The sequence below is a fragment of the Epinephelus lanceolatus genome, chromosome 18 (genome assembly GCF_041903045.1).
Source record: "Epinephelus lanceolatus isolate andai-2023 chromosome 18, ASM4190304v1, whole genome shotgun sequence".
Taxonomy (NCBI): Eukaryota; Metazoa; Chordata; class Actinopteri; order Perciformes; family Serranidae; genus Epinephelus; species Epinephelus lanceolatus.
The window spans coordinates 8,319,914-8,343,712 of NC_135751.1; the positions used below are offsets into that span (position 1 = coordinate 8,319,914).

The 23,799-nt window shown below is 39.3% G+C and overlaps 1 protein-coding gene and 1 long non-coding RNA gene across 2 annotated transcripts; one reads left to right on the forward strand and one right to left on the reverse strand.

Moving 5' to 3' along the window:
* Positions 1-261: 261 nt before the first annotated feature.
* Positions 262-22,148, reverse strand: LOC117268024 (uncharacterized). Its single transcript, XM_078161758.1, has 10 exons — positions 22,001-22,148; positions 19,982-20,017; positions 19,569-19,877; positions 18,076-18,384; positions 15,964-16,266; positions 12,038-12,331; positions 10,228-10,521; positions 3,926-4,249; positions 2,468-2,602; positions 262-2,304 (listed from the first exon to the last, which is right to left on the reverse strand). Exons 1-10 carry the CDS (start codon positions 22,041-22,043, stop codon positions 1,880-1,882), a joined length of 2,472 nt encoding a protein of 823 aa, XP_078017884.1. The 5' UTR covers positions 22,044-22,148; the 3' UTR covers positions 262-1,879.
* On the forward strand, positions 5,059-7,459 carry LOC144458694 (uncharacterized). The gene is made up of 3 exons (XR_013488080.1): positions 5,059-5,375; positions 6,020-6,082; positions 7,328-7,459. It is a non-coding gene; the product is annotated as an uncharacterized LOC144458694 (long non-coding RNA).
* Positions 22,149-23,799: the final 1,651 nt, after the last annotated feature.

Here is a 23,799-nt window from a genome sequence, read left to right on the forward strand (position 1 = left end):
TAAAGCATGTTTTGTCCTTTGATGGTTGTTTGTTCTCTGACAGTATGTTTTTATGGCCAATGTATGAGATGTTTTGAGTAGAGTAGCGCACAAATGGAAGGAAGTCAATTTGCGGCAGTAGCACTTGACTGTTGGGACACACGTTACATTGCCAGAGAGCATCAGGACTGCAGAGACTGTTGATGTTTTTAAAAGGAGGCTCAAGACTCACCTTTTTAGTTTGTCTTTTAACTGATTTCTTTTACTCTTTTAATTCTTCTAGTATATGTTATTTTAATTTCTAATGCTTTTAAATTTATTTACTTTTAAATCTTTATGCATTTTATTATTATTACATTTCTAAATCTTCATTTATTTATTATTTTATCTCATACTTGTTTTATCTTATCATATTTCCTTTTAGTTTTTAGCTCCAGTATTTCCTCATGGGGGGCCTCCACACTGAGAGGTGTGCCCGGTCTGCCCATGGGGACGTCGTCCTGGAGATCCCTCAGGCCCAGGGGACTGGGGGGCTCTGCACCATGTGTGGAGTTCACCCCAGTCTGTCTGGGTCGGGGTGGTCTCTGTGGCGGCGCTCCCTGTAGCCGTAGGCTGTGACACCTCTCAGTGTGGATGAGCTCCCTATAGGTGGTTCTTTCCTCACCTGGTTCCTCAGTGCCCAGCCATGTTATTGACTATATTGACCGTGTGTGTGTGTGTGTGTGTGTGTGTGTGTGTGTTTGTATGTGGGGGTGGGAGGGGCAGGTTTTCAATATGTATGTAATATTTTTGTTGTATGTTTTTATTCTGTGAAGCACTTTGTGCTGCATTTTTAATGTATGAAAAGTGCTATACAAATAAAGTTTGATTTGATTTGATTGCCAGTGTCCTGGTGGTGGTGCAGGCACAGGGTGCGGGTCCACCTTACTTGCTGTTTTAATGGAAGAACTGAAGTGTGTAATTACTTACAGAACTACTTACTTAGAGAGGCCTAATATTATAAGCCATTCTGTTGCTGAGTAGGGAGCTCTTTGTTTCCAAAAATTTTACCAAGCCAGCAAGATCTTGGTGGTGGTGTCTCCACATCAAGGATGAGTCAGAGGAGGATGGTCGTGCAAATGTAAAACTGAACTGAAACTACCAGCACTGGGAAATGGAACATGCTCAGTGCCACTCCACCCCAACAGTTCTTCTGATGGTGACATATCATACAACCGCTGGGTTGGGCTAATGTTAGCTATGTTAGCTGCAACATCATAATGTGAATTTAATGTCATAAGCCTCACACACCATTGTTGTGGACTGACTACTTGATGGAAACAGTTATAGAGCACATATTTGGTATTTATTGTGGATTGTCAGCTGCTGCGACCTGACATTAAACATAACATTAGTCAAGTTCAGGCTGCTCTTCATTTTCAAGTTAGCTGCTGTTGTCCAATTCCATGGAAACAGGTCGTACCACTATATTTGGTCTAGTTGGCTTAAAAAGCATAACTGTCTGTGGTTCTTTGTGTCTCATCAAAACTCTCTAACTCCATTTTATCAACACTTAACTAGTCTGAAGTACAGTGTTGTACCCAGCGCTCCTAGTAAGCTACCATTCTGGTGATGTCACAAACTAGCTTGTTGAAAGATGGCTGCACCCTGATAATGAGAAATGATATGCAATCTACCTTTTTTTTTTTTTTTTTGTTAGCAAATCTAGATGCAAGTTTGATTACAGTGCTATATTTTGTCTAAGGTAAAAATCCAATGAACCTCAGACATAGTTTTCAGTGTTTGATCTCCACTTTAAGATTTCAACATTCCATTTATTTGGTGAAATTGATTGCACAGGGTCAAAAAATTAGTCCTTTTTCCATGGCAACCACTGTGACACTGATGACCACTGGACACCTCAAAAGTTTTGATAAATATCCTCTTCTTCTCCATAGATGGACACACTTTGTTCATCAAAGGGCTGGTTTACATTTTCATAGATGTTTTCATCATCACTGGTTTCTTCTTCATCTTCTTCATCCTCTCCTTCTTCTTCTTCTTCTTCTTCTTCTTCTTCTTCTTCTTCTTCTTCCTCTCCCGTGCTCTCCTCGACACTGAAACAGTCCTCCTTGGCTTTTATGAAATTTGCATGGGTGCATGCTCCCTCATAATCGTGATCGTCATCACTCTCTGGATCCTCATAATCATTAATCTCCTCTTCCTCCATTCTCGCCGCTCCATCTTTGAATTTCCTCTTGGTTTCCATTGGATCAGCATTCTCATAGTCATCCTCTTCATCCTCATCCTCATCACTTCCATAAACGTTCCTGACTCTGAGAGGCACTGAAACGCAATCATTAGAACAAAAATGTGTCATGAGCATCAGAATAAATGCAAGCATTCAAACACAAATGTTGTGATGAAAGTGTATCAAGAAAAAAAGGAAAACAATCAGAAACAATTAGTCTTTTCATGTAATGCACTGTGTGTCCTGGTGAACACAGACTTTGAGTTTGGACGAGAGTTCCAGGACACTTGGTTTGTTGTCTTCTCTTGTAGACCAGACAGACCACTATCAAGACCAGCAGGACCAACAGCAGACCCCCAGCAGCTACTGAGGAGACCAGTGGCAACAAAGGCACTGGGAAAGAAAAAAAAAGTTTATCCTGAAAACTGTGTCCATTCTTATCATAGGATAAACAATCTGTTCTATATACACACTAGATTAAACATCTCAAAATAACAAGCCTTACGGCCTATTTCCACCAGATGCGTGTTGGTTGCGTCTCCGCTCCGGCACGGCAGCGGAGCCGATAGGATTCAATTCTAGTCGATGTGTGTGTTTGGAAACACACACATTGACTAGAATTGAAAAATACACAGTGTTCACGGCGGATCATGTTTTCCTGCACTACACCTTGAAAACTACATAATGGGCAGAGGCAGGCCTGAAGTCAACGGGTCAGAGGTCTCCAGACGTCATTTCACCCCGTGAACACCATGGACGAGGAGATATTAATCATGGCAGTGCACCGAGATGTCTTCCAGCGGAGCTTCACCGCTCCACACAGCAAACGCAGCCAGTGGGTATTGACGGACGGCAGAGCACGCAGCGGATAACCAGCGCTGCCGTTCCGCAACGGACACGCATCCAGTGGAAATCTGGCGTTATAATAACAAATGAAGGGATTCTGTCCACAGAACTACTGTCAGACAGCTTTTATTTTGATACTGACACAGGAAGTGTTGAGTTCAAAATAAATGTTAATATTCTTTTATGTCTGTGGCTGACATTAACATTGAAACTGTATTGAATGGTGGTACAATGTCAATATGATTATCAAAATGCCATTTTCACTGCCTCTTTTTGCTGAAAACAGCATGTTAGCAGTCTACCTCATCGCAAGTGACGGTGAAATGTCCAGGCTGATGTCACCTTTGTCAAAATACCCACTGGAGATCTCATCCCCCCTGATTCCTGTTCAATTTAAGGATGAAAGAGCTCACTTAAACTCAGGAGTGATGCACTGGATATTTTAAAGTTTGCCTTCCACTCATCATTGACAAATATCCCACTCTGGAAAGTGTTCCTGGGCTGAGGTATCTTTCACTTTACCAGTAGCTGGAAAGCAACACACAAGAGCTCCACAGGGGCAGCCTTTATTAACTGACAACAGGCCTTTTGAGTTGGAAAAAGGGGGGGGCTGCATCCCACATATCTACAAACTGACCAGAATGTGTCAACCCTTGGTCCCTGCCAACCCTCTCCATCCCTCTTGAGGTGGAGTCTGGACCAAGGTGCTGTTGGTTTTGCTACTCTCAGCTTTACTGGGAATCCCATTGTCTGTTAATTAGCGGCTGTGCTGCTGATGCAGCCATACACTAAATACAGTAGTAGTCGATGTATCATTCAGCTATTGTTCATTAAACACAATGTTTAGTTTAAATTCTACATTCTACGTACTTTTAATGATGACACTAATGGGTGCTTTCTGTGTAGAACTGAATTTCCTTGAGGACAGTGTGACTTCATACACACAGCTGTAGTTTCCCTGGTGTTCATACTCAGCTACAGGAAAGGTAAAGGAGGCTGAGTGGTTGACTGCTGGCTTGGTGTCGGTGATGTTGGAGTCAGAGAAGATGAGAGACAATACACCTCCAGGATAAAAGGAGGAAGTGGTGCAGGTGAAGATGAAGCTGTAACCCCTGGTGACCTCTGCTCCTTTAGGACTCCAGACCAGCCCTCTGTTAGGAGATGTCAGGGAGATGTTGGGCTGCTGCAGTGGCACTGAGGACAAAAGAGACAACAGTGTCAAGACAATATTAAATTTGTGCTCTTATGAATCAGTAAAGATTGCATAAAAAATTATATCCAGAAAAAAAGTGAAAATTAATGTTTATTAACCCTTTATTAAACAAAGATGTTTTTTTTTACTCTTATTACATATTACTTACAGTGAATATTACAGTGTAAATGCACCCTGTAGAATATTCTTGTAACAAACAAATGGTATGTTAACATTCAGTGATTCTCTCCAAAGCTCACTATGTGTCTCCTTTGAGTCTGACAAACTTCAGTTGAGTGCATTTCTTCTATTAACAAAGCTCATTTTTGAAATATTTCCAATGCCAGAAATATATTTCTTGTTGAGTATTGAAATCCTGAACTAACTTTTTTGCATAGATACAGTCACATTTAAAGATATACAGGGCCCTGAATGCAACAACAATTCTAAAATTGTTGGTTTGGGGCATGGGCGTCGTTAGACCTGGGCATTCCCGGCTATAACTCTGGATATTTTGGGCTCTGCCCCGGATCTTTTAAGCCTCCGTTTTTTTTGTGTTTTGTTTTTTCCTAATAAAGCACCTCGTTTCCAACTTAAAGTCCACGGCACGGGAGCACAACAGACAGCAGCACACGCAGCACAGCAGCACACAACACTCTCACTGTCACACTAGCTTACATGGCATAGTCAGAATGATAACTTGTTACAATTTTTAAGTGCAACGTCAGCAGGCTACTCTGTATTACAATTGTATTTATTGTGCATACCGAGTCGCCGTGTTTTACTTTACTAGTCTTGTACACATACAACTGTCCGTTTCGTTTTTTTCATGTATTTCCCACTCCAACTGACTCACACACACACACCATCTAAATGTGAAGCAGATTTTCTCTTCTGTGCTTTGGAGGCTCGTATCTCCGCAACGGATTGGTCGATTTGAGTGACTGACACTTAGTTCCAGAGCCCTTGAATAGAGAGTCGCGTCTTCTCCGTTCACTCCAATGGGCCATTTTTTCACAGCAATGGCGGATCGCGGAGCCTCTCAATAGTTCCCGGAAGTAAGTGGCACATGCTAGCAGCGCAATGGAGTTACAGCAGAAAAGACCGGCTGTGATGTACTTTTAACGGGTAAGATGTCCAAAGACTCAAATTTTACATTATCAGCACAACTTATCTAAATTAACATGTGTATTAAAGCTTGTTAGTGGATTATCTCCCATTAAATTAGTAGATTTATGTAATTTTAAAAGATAAGATAACAGATTAGGCTAGGACACTGTACATACTGTACACACCATACAGGTAATGCTAACCATGAACAGCCTGTTAGTTTTAAATTGTCTTCTCCTAAACCATTTTATCTAAAATTGGGAAGTTAGAGTGCTTCCAGTCCTGATTTTTTGCGATTATTGATTATTAGCTCTGTTAAATATGACATTGCTGCGTGATTGTTGAGTGGAGGAGGTGAAATGAAACAAAAACGGAACTTATGGTCTGTTTTTTAGGCTTTGTGATTCTGTTGAGTATACCTGTCTATAATATGTTACAGCCCAGCTGATATTACATTGATAGCGAAGTGAGAGGGAAGTTTGAGGACCTGAATGAGATTTAAAACACAAGATAAGTAATTTTGATAAATGAAACATACCAGGCTAAATGGGGAATTATTCTAAATACCAAATATATTACTGTGTTATACATATGATCATGCTAAACATATATTCTATCACAGTATTAGATATGTAATCTTGTATATTTGTAACCTGCTGTAGGAGCACTGGGTGGTGGCGGAGCAGTGATGCTGCAGGACCACTGTGTGAGAGAGGACGCTGCAGGTAAGTGCTGAGTCGACCTTGGTGAGACTTAAAACTTAACAAGGTGTGTTTCAAGTAATCACAGAGATAAGGAATCATACTTAATATGTATTATACTGCATTTTATATTAATTATATAAGTAATTATATTGAATATATAATATATGATATACAGTGTTGGGCAAGTTACTTTGAAAATGTAATACATTGCATATTACCAGTTACCGTCATTATAATATTATAATATTAATAGGCATTATAAAATAGATGAGGGTCATGTTGTTTCATAGCGGCTAATCAAAGCACAGAGAGCTTTAATTACAGTTCATTAACTTACAAATCCAGTAGTGGGCGATTTTGCATAGTCTAATGAAGGCTCTCCTCTGGAGTGCAGATCTGACCAATTCACGCATTCACATACAGTGGTTACAACTTTGTATTAAAATCCCCTGCTTATATAAATAACAGTGTGATGATATTAATCAATTAAATAGCATAGACCTTTTCAAATGAACAGATAACTGTGGACACAGGGACGACCAGACACAGGATCAAAGTCTGATAACTTATGAGATAGGGATGAATATTTGAGAGCCAGTCACATGAAACACAGTAGGCAAATGCTGAGGTTAGCACAACAAAAGCAAATTGGCTTGCCAGTCAGTCACTATGACAAGTGCAAATTAATACACCAGAGCTGGTAGACCCACCTGCTGGTTTCCAGTGTGCTGATCAGTTACAACAGCACCCAACACTGAAATATAAGTAAACATTTTAAGGAATTATACTGCAGTGATGCTGCATGCCTCGTGTCAGGAGTGCTGCAGGATGAGGACCATTAATGTTACAGTTCAGGAGTGGCAATAACAATGATGTTACAGGTCCAGGGGTGCATTGTGGTGCAGGGGCGCTCACAGCATGATGCACAAAGATGGTGGGAATTAAATCTGCTCCAAGCCTTGTCTTGCCCTTTTTGGTCTGCATCAAAATGTGCCTGCAGTGACTTCCCACACAAAACTCACTTTTGTCTACCCACAGACATATCCCATAGTGGTTGAATGCATACAGTATTCGGGAACACTTTATACTTACTGAACATGTATACACTCATTACATATTCATGAGACAACTTCAAACAAATGCAATTAAAACTGATGCCACTTGTCATACTTGTGCCTTATCTCACAAGGCAACGTCAGACCCAGGCATATATACGTGTGCCTAACCATTTCTCCTCTTTCTTTTTTTTTTCTCTTTCAGCACAAGAACAACAGGGGGATGCAATGGAGCCTGAACTCACCCCGCAATGAAACAACCCCCTTACCCTGAGTCTCAACTCTGTGGGTTTTGCAAGCCTTTCCCTGTTCCTTATTTTTAATAAACCAAACACTGAGCTTCCCAATAGTGTGGTATTTGTTTGTGGAAATGTGCTAATGCAGCCTATTTGAGAATGATAACCTTACATATTTTTGTTGTTGTAGATAGATACATAAAATATATATGTCTATAAACTGCTGCTGTTGCTAGCCCAGTGACCCATTGTGCTGTCACTTGACAGTCACTGGTAGTCACCCGTTGGTCTCCTTCTGTCCCACTGAAAGTAATTAAGATAACATTAGCTATAAATCATTAGAATCATTACATTATCAATAAATGTTAGGATGTGATTACTCTGGACAACCATACAAGACTAAGGACAGAATTGAAAACATAATTTAAAGCAATAAAAGCAACACGCTGTTTCACCAAGGTAAGGAAAGACTAACATATTTAAACAAGGCAGACAATAATATATGTTATATGCACATTACACATAGTTATACTGTGTAATAATACATTTCTATCATAATTATGCTATGTCATTAATATACTTATACTGGCCCATATATAAATACATATCCTTATCCACATCCCTTATATTTAAACTGTGCACTGTGTACATACTATGTAATATTCCTGTGTGCAATATTTTGCCACTTCCCAGGGGATATCTATACATTCCTATATTTTTACAGTAAAAATACTACACATCATGTGTATTAAGTTGCTGTAACGTGAATTTCCAAGGTTGGGATTAATAGAGTCTTACCTAACCATAGTAAACTAACACTAATCCTCAAATATTAGCACATTTTACTTTAAAAAACAACATAAAGATGTAACTGTTTATGGCGTGCTACACATATATTATAAATCAATGTAGTTATTGACAGCTACTTACCAAAAATCGGAGTTCTGTCTCTCAGTATTATGTATTTAAATGGCCCGCCAGTAACTTCCGGGAACTATCCGAGGTCTACATGAGTCACGTGACGCACAAGCATTTTGGACTTCCATTGTCGCGACTCTGTTATATTCTACGGCACTGCTTAGTTCGATTTGTTAGAGCCAATAGAATGACGCTATACCAACCAAAACGAGATTGACAGCACTGTAAGCCAATCAGAGTCAGCAGAAAGCCGTTGTGGGGGAGGTGCCAGCTGCTGAATGCGGTCATTGTTATGCTCCCCCCCGGGTGCATGTCAGTCTACCGGGACGTACCCTGTTTTACCGGCAGAATAAACTTTTCACAGCAAAACAACAAAGGTAAGAGAAATTTTACAACTATTGTTTGGCAAAACGATCTCTGTTGTTATTCTTCTTTGGCCTCTATCTCTCTGATGCTTTGGTGTAGCATGCTTTGGCAGATATGTGTGGAAACAGCGGAGTCTCTGCTTTCATTTGAGGTGTATGCTGTGTGTTTTGCATAATGTGGTGTCAAGTTAGAGCCTGAAATATACCGAGTGGGTCGGCATATCGGTACTGTATGGAGTTTGATGTGTTGTTATTCATTTAGTTGTTGTTTGAGCTGTGTTTGAGCATTTAAAAAGGGTTTATACAGCCTTATAGCCCAGTATCTACTGTTTAATTTGATGTGCAACATCACTGTATTCTTCGTGATTAGTGCATTGTTTCACACTGTGTTTGCAAAGTCGTTCTCAAAGTCCCCAATTGGGGGACTTTCGGGTTTTTTTTCGGCCACTTTAACCTTTAACCTTTAACCTTTAACTTTAACCAACTGTTGAGAATTTATTTGAGGAAACATGTTTATTAAGGTTTAAGGATTGCTAATAATTTAATATGCATGTTAAAAACAGTTGATGTGAGGAATAATAAGTTAAAAACACATTTTATTTGGGCATTTGATTTGAAGTAAAAGTATAAGTTCATTTCTCAGGAAACTGTATACATTGTATTAAAGGGGACTTCATTTCCCAGAATGCTCAGATCGAGGATGCATATGCCGTAATGACGTCAGTGTGTTTATGTTAGCTGAGCCGCTTGTTAGCGTGTAAGCTGTACTCCCCATTTTTCATGAGCAAACGTGTACACCCTTCTTTTGCACTAAAGATGATTCATGCAGTCAAGTCCGGAGTCTGGTCTCGTCATTTTTAAGGTCATAAGAACAAGTTACAACACCAACAATTAGGGCAACCCAATAATAGAAGACGAGTGTTCATTCTTTGTCAAAATTCTTTGTCAAAATACGTTAAAATCACGTGTTTAACAGGGAATTATTCAAAATTTGCAAAAAAAATTTTATTCAAAAATAATCCCCATGTGCAAAACCCCAGGTTTCTTAATGTTCTGAAACAGGCCTCCAGTAAGTGAGCCGGGCTTTGAAGCCAAGTTTTGTTGTGGCCAAACTGTGATACTGCAATATCTGGTGTCTGTCATGTGATGCCCTGTGGTCCAAAAAGACTTTTTCTCATTGACTGACATGGTGAAAGAGATATCTGTGAATCAGTGGACAAATTTATTTGAGCATCACAACCCCTGCAAAATGATTCGTTTCACTATCAGGATTTAATCCATTTGATCCCATAACATTTCGGAAGCCTAGAAGAGCAGCATGATTAAATTAATTTTATCCCCGTTCAAGTTAGCGGAGCACTAAGATGGAAGTTTTGCCGTTCAGCCGTTGAAGTAAGACGCACTCGGGGCCTGCTCTACTGGCCGCACAGTGAGGAAATAGTGTCCATCATCCCTGGATTATCGGGGTGATTTAATTAAATAGTCTTGCTATGTTAAAATATAACATTTACTTTTGTTTGAATAATCTTGGTATTGCTATTCTGCCTTCTTTGTTGTGGTGTGTTATTTTATTCATTCACTAATTTCCTTACCAACAACAGAGAGTCTGACAGAGTCGCTTGAGGGGGAGCTGAAGTCTCGACTTGAAACTGTCGTCTGATACTGACACTGGTACGATCCTTCATTGTCAAAGTCCACTTGGACGATGTTAAAAGTAGCCGAGTTGGTACTTGATGTTTGAGTCTTCCTGAATGAGCCTGAGGTCTGCTGCAGAATGAATGTCCCACCTAAATGCTGAGTTGAGATTGAACAAGTGATGCTGACATCCTGACCCCAAGTAACCTCACCAACAGGATTCATAGAGACGCTGGGTTTTGGGAGAATCACTGAAAAAAATAACACAATGTCAGAATGAGAAATAGATTGAATATGAGCTGTTTAGTTTGCTAAATTTCCTTTTAAGTCAAAGTAATAAATGTTTTTTGGGGGGTTTCCTACGAAGTAGACAACAGCCTGGTCACTAGAAGAAAATGTTGGCATTGAACATTTCTGGAAATCACAAATATATTACATTTGCATGTTTTACACGTATCATATTAACGTTTTTTCAGAGATATAATATATGAGCTGACTTAATCATCCAGATATGGAGAGGATAGTGGATGGTTTGTCACATGAGCAAGACACCTTCAGGGCTGATGAGTGAAGCCAATGCAGAAGTGCCAACAGCTGCAGTGCATCATCTGGCCACTTGGCTGACAAACAGAGCAAATCCCCATAGACTCCCATGTTAAAATGCCCAACTTTACAGCTAAAATAAACATGTTTCCAGCCTGGTGCAAAAATGGTGGTCTCTATGGCTTATTTCGTCGTTAATGACAACTGTACGTGGGGTGAATATTTTTTTATAATGATCCCGTTTAAATGTTATTACTTATTGAGGCTTAAAGTTCTGCATAATTAAGCCGTGGCCACTTTGACTGACAGGCTGTCAGCCAGGCCTCACTGTAGGCCACTCAACTTGACCTCTTTGCTGTGTTTGACACGTCGGATCCAGCTGGCCGCGGCCTTTCTGAGATTTTTTTGTACACATATCAGACAACAGATATGACAAGCCTGAATGTGTTTTATCAATATGACGCTCAGTCTAACAGAGGACCTATCATGCTTTTCATATTTTATGTCTTAAAGGCCTCTAGAGTGTTACAATGAAGGATGTTCATATTAAACGTGGCCAAAGTTTCAAATAATGAGGTGAACATATGTAGAAATAATCCCCATGTGCAAAACCCCAGGTTTCTTAATGTTCTGAAACAGGCCTCCAGTAAGTGAGCCGGGCTTTGAAGCCAAGTTTTGTTGTGGCCAAACTGTGATACTACAATATCTGGTGTCTGTCACGTGATGCCCTGTGGGCCAAAAAGACTTTTTCTCATTGACTGACATGGTGAAAGAGATATCTGTGAATTAGTGGACAATTTATTTGAGCATCACAACCCCTGCAAAATGATTCCTTTCACTATCAGGATTTAATCCATTTGATCCCATTACATTTCAGAAGCCTAGAAGAGCAGCATGATTAAATCAATTTTATCCCCATTCAAGTTAGCGGAGCACTAAGCTTGAAGTTTTGCCGTTCAGCCATCAAAGTAAGACGCACTCGGGGCCTGCTCTACTGGCCGCACAGTGAGGAAATAGTGTCCATCATCCCTGGATTATCGGGGTGATTTTATTTGGGCAGTTGAACCATTTTGGCTTCATGCGCCATCAAACAATTTTCAAACCAGATTAAATAGTCTTGCTATGTTAAAATACAACATTTACTTTTGTTTGAATAATCTTGGTATTGCTATTCTGCCTTCTTTGTTGTGTTGTGTTATTTTATTCATTCACTAATTTCCTTACCATTAACAGAGAGTCTGACAGAGTCGCTTGAGGGGGAGCTGAAGTCTCGACTTGGTCCCTTTGTCTGATACTGACACTGGTACGATCCTTCACTGTCAAAGTCCACTTGGACGATGTTAAAAGTAGCCGAGTTGGTACTTGATGTTTGAGTCTTCCTGAATGAGCCTGAGGTCTGCTGCAGAATGAATGTTCCACCTAAATGCTGAGTTGAGATTGAACAAGTGATGCTGACATCCTGACCCCAAGTAACCTCACCAACAGGATTCATAGAGACGCTGGGTTTTGGGAGAATCACTGAAAAAAATAACACAATGTCAGAATAAGAAATAGATTGAATATGAGCTGTTTTCTTTAGTTTGCTAAATTTCCTTTTAAGTCAAAGTAATAAATGTTTTTTGGGGGGTTTCCTACGAAGTAGACAACAGCCTGGTCACTAGAAGAAAATGTTGGCATTGAACATTTCTGGAAATCACAAATATATTACATTTGCATGTTTTACACGTATCATATTAATGTTTCTTCAGAGATATAATATATGAGCTGACTTAATCATCCAGATATGGAGAGGATAGTGGATGGTTTGTCACATGAGCAAGACACCTTCAGGGCTGATGAGTGAAGCCAATGCAGAAGTGCCAACAGCTGCAGTGCATCATCTGGCCACTTGGCTGACAAACAAAGCAAATCCCCATAGACTCCCATGTTAAAACGTCCAACTATACAGCTAAAATAAACATGTTTCCAGCCTGGTGCAAAAACTGGTTTCAGTCTCTATGGCTTATTTCGTCATTAATGACAACTGTACGGGGGGTGAATATTTTTTTATAATGATCCCGTTTAAATGTTATAAAGGCTTAAAGTTCTGCATAATTAAACCGTGGCCACTTTGACTGACAGGTTGTCAGCCAGGCCTCACCGTAGGCCACTCAACTTGACCTCTTTGCTGTGTTTGACATGTCAGATCCAGCTGGCCGCAGCCTGTCGGAAATTTTTTTGTACACATATCAGACAACAGATATGACGTGCTGTGCAGATAATTGTACCAACAGACGGATCAAGACACCAGTGCTCCAGTTTTTCAGTAAGTGACATTTTATTATCGTTTTATTTATATGTTTGTGATAATTAGCATGTATCAGTGTTTTTTTGGCTCACTATCTAGCTGCTAACTGGCGTGCACTAAAGTCAAAGCGTAATACAGAAGTGTTAGAATTTATGTTGATAATACTTTGAACAAAGTGCATCTGTGTGAGGTTGGAAGATAATGCTCCACCACGTTATTGTTAGTTAGCTAAATCTATGCTATGTAAGCAATACACTTGCCATCAGGGCAATGTAACATTACGGTAACATTAATGCTAGACTTGGATAGGTAACAGTCATGTTAAAATGTTGCAGACAGTGTGCAGTTACATGAGTTAATTAGTGTTTTTCAGTGTCAGAAAAAATGCACCACAAGCACAAACTATTTTATCTGTTGTTTTATCCTTCATTGTCAAACGTCAAGGCAGGCAACATTTGTTCTATCATTTATGTTGTTGATTAAAGCAAATATAGAAATAGTGTTATAATTAATTACAAATTCTAACAAAGCCATCAATGTGTTTCTGCATTATTACAATACTATACATGTTGACTATTGTTTAAATTTAGACCAGATATGTACCATAATAACCATCAGCAAACTCAGGGCATGATATCCATCAATACCTTTATTAAACATTTCAACAATGTTATTACCCATCAACAACACCAAGAAGATATATAAAACAATGCGATTAAATGGATGCATTAAATAATGTGACAGTACAGCTGTGGATTAAGGAAAAGGTGAACTTAACTGTTACAAGTTTGCAAAATGAAAAGAGGTAGTTGAATTTCCAGTGCAACATACTGCAAGTTTAATAACAAGGATAAATGACAGTAGAAATAGTTGACATTAGAAACAACAATATAAAAATAATACTTTACAGGGCTTGGTGCAGCAGACTGTTCACTCAGGAAAGTCCAAATCCTGGTATGGGTAGAGAGATGAAAGCTCCCTTTACAATTAAAGTGAGGATAATGCAACAGTCAGTGGAGAAGCCACTGCCACAGTCCCAACTTAATAGAGGTAAGGTGCAAAATGTCCAGGACCCATTATTCACCCTGTTCTGACGCCTTTTCATGTTGACAGATTCTTGGTTTGTCCCAGTAACATCCTCTCTCTATGAAGTGATGTTCTTGGAACAGCACACTGATATAATAATTCAAAACAATAAACTATATCAACTCTGAGCTAACTGTTGGGCATGAACATTTCACTGTTGCTGAAGTTGGGCTTTAATGGATTCAGCTGAACTGTATAATTTACCATTGTGGTGAAATAAACTGCATCTTTCACAGATAGCCCAGGGCCCAATTTCAGAAAGCAGGCTCAGCAAACTCTGAGCCTAATCTCGATCTCAGAGTTGATTGAGACTGAGCTGGGAAACTCAGAGTTTTTGGTTCCAGAACAGCTGATCAGAATTAACTCAATCAAGTCTTGAGTATGTTCAGCCTGAGGGAAGCATGTTCACAGATAGCACCAAAAGCTGTCATCAATGGATTGCAGATGACATGATTGGCAGAAAGCAGAGTTAAACGCTGATCCACTTAATTCATCCCAACTGAATCGTAGATTTTAATGACCGGGTATGTGTCTTCTAAAAAAAAAAAAAAAAAAAAAAAAAATCTATTACATCAGCTGCAGCTAAATAGCATGAGGTGGCATGGGAACAGATTGCAAAGCATATTGATAGGTAATGTGAAGTGATGTTATGTAATGTGATGCCTTAATGTTTGTCTAATATACAGAAAATATATTAACATTTTAACATGTTAATGATGTTCATATATTTTGATATAATGTGCTATATCCTCTTATTCAGCTGTAATTTGGTGGGGTCCAAACGCACTTGGCAGCAACTCAATATAAAACACAAAAATATTGTACTGCTAAGAAACTTTGCTTATACTGACTTCATTCTTGCAATATTAGGCTGAGGTTAACTGAACTGTTGAATTACTGTGAAATGACTTCCTTTTCACGTAATCTCCTTTATTCTCAGATGGAGCTATGATGGGGATGTGAGTCCCATAAATGCAGCCAGTTACCATTACCATAGTAAGTGATGTGTCATATTGTGGGCTACTGAGAAAAATAAAAGAAACAACTCTCTTGTTAGATGAGCTCCACACAGTTATCTGAAAATACACTATTGGGCAAGTATGCAATTAGCTAACGTCACTAGGATGACTTTAATACTTACCTCTAAAGTTTACCTTGAATTACGGAAGCTAACTTTGTTAGCGGCAATTTAGCACGGCAAAGCTGGGTGCAGTGTTCAGTCAGATCGCCGATATAGGCGGGCGTGTGTGTCCTCTGGCTCCCCCTCGCTTCTCCACAACTCCACCCTTTCATCCTAAAAGTTGCATGTCTGGTTGTAGAAATCGAAGATGGTGACGGCCAAAATGCCAACCTCGAGGTCTCCAATGGGTGACATCACGGATGCTATGTCCATTATTTTTACAGTCTATGGACTGTGCCCCCAAAATTGGTTGTTTTAAGCCAAAACAGGAACTTTGATAACCAAAATGAGGTGTTTTTTTTAGCCTAAACCACACGTTAACCACAGTGTTGAAACGTAATGTAATGTTTCACAATATCCGCTACATAATAAGGTAGAAATGTATCGTATTTGTGGTTTCAGAAATGTATGGTGCCAACATTTGTTCTGGCAGTTGAATTAATGAGAGGAGTGACACCACTCATTGGTAGAGTAGAATCACTCTACTCATTTAACTCTCAACAAGAAAGCGAATAAGTTTATTTCCCAAGATGTTGAAGTACTTCTTTCAAAACGTGAATGAAATATCAAGTTCAGGGAATAGATTAATTTCCTTACCAGTAACAGAAAGTCTGATGGAGTCACTTAAGGGGGAGCTGAAGTCTTGACTCGAAACTGTCGTCCGATACTGACACTGGTACGATCCTTCGTCATTAAAGTTGACTTTAGGTATTTTAAACATAGCAGAGTTGGAACTCGAACTTTGGGTCTTTCTGAATGAACCTGAAGTCTTTCTCAAAGTGAATGTTGCACTCAAAAGCTGTTGAGTTTGAGTTGAGACCAAACAAGTGATGCCGACATTCTGACCCCAGGTAACCTCCCCAGCAGGATTCATTGAGATTCTGGGCTTTGGGAGGATTGCTGAAAAATAGCACAATGATATAACATTAAATGTTTTACAGCTTTGATCATGGCTGTATCATCTTTTTCTTTTCAATATGCATGTGGTGTGTAAAAATGTGAAGGTTAACAATATTATTCTATCTCTGTTACAGTATAAACATTTGATCAGACAAACAGGTTCTATGACTTTAGTACTCTTTCATTTTTAGAGAGTGGCAACGCTTGCAAGTGTCAAGCAGATTTACTGTAAGGAGGAAGTCAACAGTGTGTCAAAGTAGAAAACATATGTATATTAAAAGAAGACTCTTTGGCTGTATTTTTCATCAGCATTGAAGAATGTGAACAACAAATATACAAGAGAAAAATACCAAAACACACACACACACACACACACACACACATATAGCATTTGAGGACAGTCAGTATGTTTATATGACATTAGAGAAAATCAATTTATTGTGTTAGTCAGACTTAAAAATCATTATAAATCAAATTTCTTAAAGTCAGACTAACACATCCAGACAATGTCAGATCCAAACTGGACTCAAGGCGTTCTAAGCATGCTCTGCAGTTTCCTACCTGGGCTTTGACCCAGAAGTCCAACAGCATTAAATTTGTAACAGAAGAAGAGCCCAGTAATCACATGGTGAAATCTTCAGCCAGAGCCGTGACTTTTTGGATGGACAAACTGTACAGAGCTTTTAAGTTTTCCACCATGTGCACACTGCTGTTGCAAGTGGCTGTTCACTGTGTTTACCTTCATTAAATCACCTGAAAACAACACCAGGCTGCTTCAGTATAACCATACAGACCTCTTCACGCATCAAACTGGTCTGTTATATCTGGAAATTCAGCTTTCGTATAACAGAGTCATCTGGTTACAAAAGTAGCCTCTTATGTTTTATTCTTTAAACACAATGCAGTGCAAACACTGTTGTGTAACATTTATTAATAAGCTATTACTATGACCATGTACAAAGTGAGATATGTTAGAAATATTGTAAAATAGCGTTGGTTTGCTGAGCCGTTGTCACATTTACCTGTAATTAGCACAGCTGTGTCAGAGCTATGAGACCAGTGATGTGACTGGCTGAGAGAGTTATTAGAAATTAACTACACCCACTGATGTAGGCTAAATTCCCCTTTGCCCAACCCTTCTGAATATTGCGCTGCTACATGAACCAAAATAAAATGTGTGCATGGACAAGCCCACACAGTCCGTGCGCTTATTATTTAAATCAACTGATGGTGCGAGAAAGTAAGCTGAGGGCGCAATGCATGCTTTTGTACCTCCGTCGAACCACGCCGCGCAAAAGGGGGAACTTAGAGAGAGAGAACTGAAACAGGGGCATAACTTTATTTGGTGATCATGTAATGTGCTTCAGTGTTAATCCACTGTTTTATTAATGGAGTGTATAAAACTGCATGAACACTACAGAAAGTGACAACCACAGTTTAAACTGTGACAGTTGTCTCATGTCTCCCTTATATGTGCTTTGGTTTTGTGTGTATGTGCCTTTCTACTCAAGTCTACTAAACTTTTGTATGTGGTGTGTGTTTCGACAGAGCATGGCTGTCAGTCCACCACTGTGGTCCAGGCTGAGAGATCTCAACAACTATTTGATGGATTGCCATGGAATTTGGTACATTCATCCTCAGGAAACTCCCCTGACTTCTCCTCCAGTGTCAACCCTCGGTTTGCATTTTAGGTCTTCATAAAATGTCTTGACAACTATTGGATGGATTGCCATAAGAAATGTGCAGACATTCATTGTACTTTGGAGCTAGCCAGACTAGCTAATGTAAAATCATAACAGGTTTTCTCACCTGAGCAGACCACACCAGCATCCTCACCGTGTCCACAGTTATGTTTCCCAAATCCATTGTGCTGACACTCAGTTATAGACCTTTCACTTCCTGAACAGCCCACATCATCAAGCCAGATCTGTCCGGTTCCTTCACCAAAGTGAGCTGAGTCAGGGGCACTCAGTGCCGCACCACAGCCCAGCTCTCTGCACACCACACCAGCATCTTTTAAGCCCCAATCGTCATCACAGACTGTTCCCCAGACATTGTTGTAATAGACTTCAACTCTTCCAGAGCACAAGGTAGACCCAGACAATCTGATTGGCACACCTAGGCACAGAATACAGATGTCAAATCATTGCTGTGGAGGGGTAGCTGTCATTTAGTCATGACACAAACCACTTCTGTAAGACACATTTGGAAAAAGTTATTGTTAATTTACGTATTTTACACTTACGCACACGGGGAGATATAACACTTCTCAAAGGTAATCAAACACTGGATAAACTTCTTCACTTACATTACAGTTTAAGTTACAGTGTATTTAGCAACATTTCACACCTGTTACTCTAAAAGCCTACTGCAGCATGGGGTGACCATGGGCCTAATTCACAAAGCTTCTTATGCTGAGTTGCTCCTAGTGATGAAATTCTAAGAAAATTCTTAGAATTGTTACGTTTTAGAAGTCTTAGAAGTTCCCCTCAAAGTTAAGACTAGGTCCTTGTAAAGATAAAAGTTATTCACAAACCATCTTAGACCTTAAAAGACCTCCTAAGGTGAAAAACTGTTAGGATCAGAGAGGAGGGCTTTTAAGAGTTTCTTAATCAAAGGAGAAAATGGTGCAAACACAAAGAGGTCAGAGAAATATTCTCCAAACACTGAATGATAGTGTAAAACATATACGAAGGGCCATAGATTAGATTGTGCAGGGATAATATTTGTGGTCAGTCTAATTATGGGTATGCACGCCTATCCCACCTAACAGTATCATTAATACTAAGATACTTGAAAAACTGTAAAAATGCAACAGTGCAGCAGTGATGACTTGGATCTGTCTAATCCTTCCGTCAGCAGTGATCACACTAACACTGACAACACTTTCACAGTCAGCAGTTCATCTCATTTCCTCTGGGTGTCCACACCTTGCAGGCTCAAAAAAGGCCGTGTCTCTGACAACCAATCACATCTGTTAAAAGAATGCATCACACCTAGCAACAGGGTCAACCACACCTCCTCACTCACTGAGGTTAAAGTTTCTGTCCCTTCCTTGCTCAGAGTTGCTCTGAGAACTTTCCCAAATCACTCCTAAGCTTGGAATCCTTACTAAAAAATTAGGCTAAATTGGGAGCTCTCTCAGAGTATTCTGAGAATGTTTGTGAATACGGCCCCTGATCTTTTCCAGTGCTGCATCTGAGCAGCTCATGACAAACCAGAAAGACTAAAGGACAGAGCTGTTCAAATATACAGAAAATGATACATTTTATTGAAAACACTTTATCCAAAGGTTTTCTCACCTGAACACACCACAGCAGCGTCCTCACCATGTCCACAGTTGTGTGTCCCAAATCCCCTGTGTTGACACTCAGTTAGAGACCTTTCATTTCCTGAACAGCCCACATCATCAAGCCAGATTTGACCAGTTCCTGCACCAAAGTGGGCCGAGTTAAAGGCACTCAGTGCCGTACCACATTGCATCTGTCTGCACACCACCTTAGCATCAGTTAAGTCCCAGTCGTCATCACAGACTGTTCCCCAGATGTTGTTGTAATAGATTTCAACTCTCCCAGCACAGCGAGTAGACCCAGCCAGTCTGATCTGACCATCTATCAGATACATAAACATTACATACAATATTTTAATATTATACACAGACTTAAAACTGAAAAACTAAAAGGTTTTTATGCATCACACAGGAGAATGGACTGACCTGCAGCAGGTGGAGTACAGGTCAAACATAGAGAGACTATAGGAGAGAACAGAAAAGAATAATATGGCTTATAACATTCAGTTAGCTGAAAAGTGCAAAATATAGTAATATTATTATTATTATTATCATTATTATTATTATTATTATTATTATTAATTTGAGGGTGTTTCTTTTTCATGTTGTAAAATGAGGGAACGAGTCCGCCAGTGTAGGCTAATGTGTGTGAGAGGAGGAAAGTCCGAGAGTGTGTGATCAGTTAACCGAGAGGATCATGTCATACACTCATTAGTGGGCTCGTTCCAGATGAATTGCACCGTGGGGCAGAGGCGGTGACAAATTGCGGTCAAGTCGGTGGCTGAATCCAGATGTCCACCCTCTGGACCTGCAGACTGAGCCCTCGCAAACTTCAGCTGTACATTGTGTGACTTATTTACTGTCATCACATAGAGTAGAGACTTTTAAGCGGCTGATAGACAGCCCTCGAGATCGTTTTACTCGTTGCCGTGGAAACGTTAAACTATCGCTGCTGTCATATTCATATGTGATATACATCTCTTTATAACAGGCTACAGCCTTTGTAAATAAGAACAGGACTATTACTCAATAAGTTGGGCATTACTTACATTAGAAGACCTTCTGTTTTTCGGCCAATTTTTTAGTCTATTTCCCTGCACAGCCTGATAGGCTGCAATAATAAAATATATTTTCACTCCCTCTACAGCCTAAACTTATACATATCTCTGTATCATGATGTGGTTGAATATTATTTCTGGACTACACAATTCAAGTAACAATTTAATAGACCTAACTATCAATAACTATTCATAACAGTTAATATCAGTTTGCTGCTGCAGAGCAGACCTGTCATCTCAATTACACAGGCTAAATAAACTGTGTCTGACTATAAGAATCATATTTTCAAGGGAGAAAAAAACACAAGACAGCAGCTTTCATTAAAGATCAGTCAGATATAGTCAGTTCTTCACATCTGTACAGATGTTATTTTAAGAATGCTCACATCCCACTGACCATCAGTCTTTGTGTTGTGAGATACTTCAATAATTAAAACAGTCCAATGTTAGTATACAGTAGACTACATATAGTTTATGATACAGTTAAAATGGCCAAAAATGTGAATAACTGCCTTGCAGGACGATTTAAGGTGTGCCCTAAATTTTCTGCTTGTGTTCCTAAAATTTTCAGTTGGGGGCTACAGTGCTCCTATCAAAAGAAGTTAGTCTGGACGGATTTTTGATGACAGTAATTTGTGTATAATCCACATATTTGGGAAGGCTGCGATCATATGACCAATGTGCTGAATGGAGGAAAGAATAAAGAAGGACATGGTCCTATATGGTCAGAGGCTGGGATGGTGGATGGGGCACAAAACACAGGACTTTACCCAGGAAATGGGTGTTTGGAACCATGTAAACATGGTGTTATTTCATATATTAATAACTATGAAAGAGGTGCCCCCTTTTTGTTTTGCTTCAGCACCTGCCAGAAAAAATGTCTGTGCACAGGACTTTTTTTCTACGTCATTAAAACTGAACATGTGTGTCTTGTCTTAGAGATGTTTTGTAATCGATTGAAACAGACCACAAGTTACCCCAAAGTTCTTTGCCACAGACTCAACATCACAATAAAAAAAATAATAATTCAAAGTAAGGGCTGAAGATATCCACTGATGTTGCTGGAGGAATTATTTATGCTGTACTGTTATTTTTCTTATAATAAAAAAAGGAACCGTTCACGCTCTGCTGGAGACAAGGCAGTTACATTTGTTTGTGGGAGATTAACGAGTATGTTGATGGTGTTGAATAAAATGTGAGGATTATGCTATTGGCAAATAAGGAGAAAGATCTTTACACTGAAAAATGAGTGTTAAACAAGTAATTTCTGTGCTATACAATAAAATATATAAATATATAAAAGATTTACAAAATAATATACAAAAATACATAAACAAACAAATACAAAAGCTGCTTTCCTAATAAAATGTTGAAATGTTTATCTTACCCAGGATAAAATAGCAAAGCTTTCTCTGTTGTATATTCCCCATCGCTGACAAACAGGCTGCTGTGTATCATTTATCAGTGACAGAACAGACGACACAAAACTGAACTAAAAACCGCGTTGCACAGAAAAACTTAACACCCTTGTCCTTCCTGGAAGACTTCCTCCTTCTAATTCTGGTACTTTTTTCATCTGAAACTACAGAGGAAGCCAGTAAGCAGCACCAAACCACAACATGTATCATAAAGTCTGCCTAATATATTTTTTTATTAATCAACAGAGAGTTCAACAGCTCTGTCAGCTGTATGTCTTTCACACAGGTTTGCATATTTGTGCATAAAGGGAGTACAGAACATGCATGCACTGCATTTTTGAGCTTAGTTATGTATGATGTCATGCAATTATTTGTAGAATAAAATATTTCTTTAAATATGCAATAATACATTTTGGCATGTAAGAAGCAAAAATTCCACATATACACAGCCATCACCATATTCCTAGTTTATAAAGGTTATTTATGTATTTATTGTCAACAACTAACAGTTTGTAAACCCCTCCCCTGTAATGACTATTGTCCAGTCATAGTTAGGCAACTGTAACTAGACACAACAGGACTATCAAGCTTTAACTGTATTTATTTATTTGATATTGACTTAAATGGCATTCTGTAGTTTTATGACACAAATTCAGGAAATACTGCTGGTCTACAACCATCTGACATGTTCCACCAGCACGGTCATGTTGGTCTGCTATCACCTAACACCAGCTTTATCAACCTGGCTGCTCACCTCTCAACCAGTTGCACAAAACTGGTCTACCAGCTGATCACCAGCTTGAGCAAACTGGCCCACCATGTAAATCCAGCTAGAACCAGCAGCCAACACAATCAATGGTCACCAGCCAGAAATAAGAAGCCTGCCTATGTCTACCTGTCTGAAATCAGTGAACCATTCCTTCAAAATTACCAAGAATTTCAAATGTAAATCTGCCTCCATGACTGCTGTTAATGTATGTAATAATATATTAAGAGGGTCAAGGCTTAGCTAATGTATCATTTCTTACATCACTGTACCCTGAATTGTATGTTGGTCTCCTTCTGGCTCTTTCATGAATATACTTTATTCTCCTCTTAGATTATACTGAAATATGTTTTGTTTCCTGAATATCTGAGCAGCAAGAATCTGAAATGCTGAAAATGTATTAGTAAATAAAAACACAGTTGTGTCACAGTTTTAAGAAAATCTCTACAAACTGCACACAGAAGTTAACATTTTCTGCCCCTTTTCAAACCAAAAAGACCTGGTAATGTAGGGCCAGATCTATTAAAGGTTTGCGTGTATAAAAACGTGTGCAAACTCACTGCACACGCAAAAAAATGTACAAACTGATTTACTAACAGTGTGCACTAAGGGTTGCGTCTTTCAAAGGTGCAAAATAGCACGTCTGCATCCAGTTAGTACGTTTGCTGCAATGAATATGCAATATGGGGAGTTTACACGCAATTGTGCATGTGCTGGGAGGAGAAAATGTAAATATATTAATTTAGCCTCGTAGCGTACCTGGCTCAATTCTTTTAAAATCATGAAGTAATGTTGATGTGAACAGCAAGGCGATCTCAAGTTGACCTTGTTTTCTCTCTTTCTCCTTCTGAATGAACCAACGGTGTAACTTTGAGTTGAATATTGGGGGGGTTGAGATTTCCGCCTGTGAAGCAGGTCTGAGGACATGCCCCGCATGAGAAAATGTATATATATATATATATATATATATATATAAAGTTTGTAAGTCCCGGCGTGCACAGC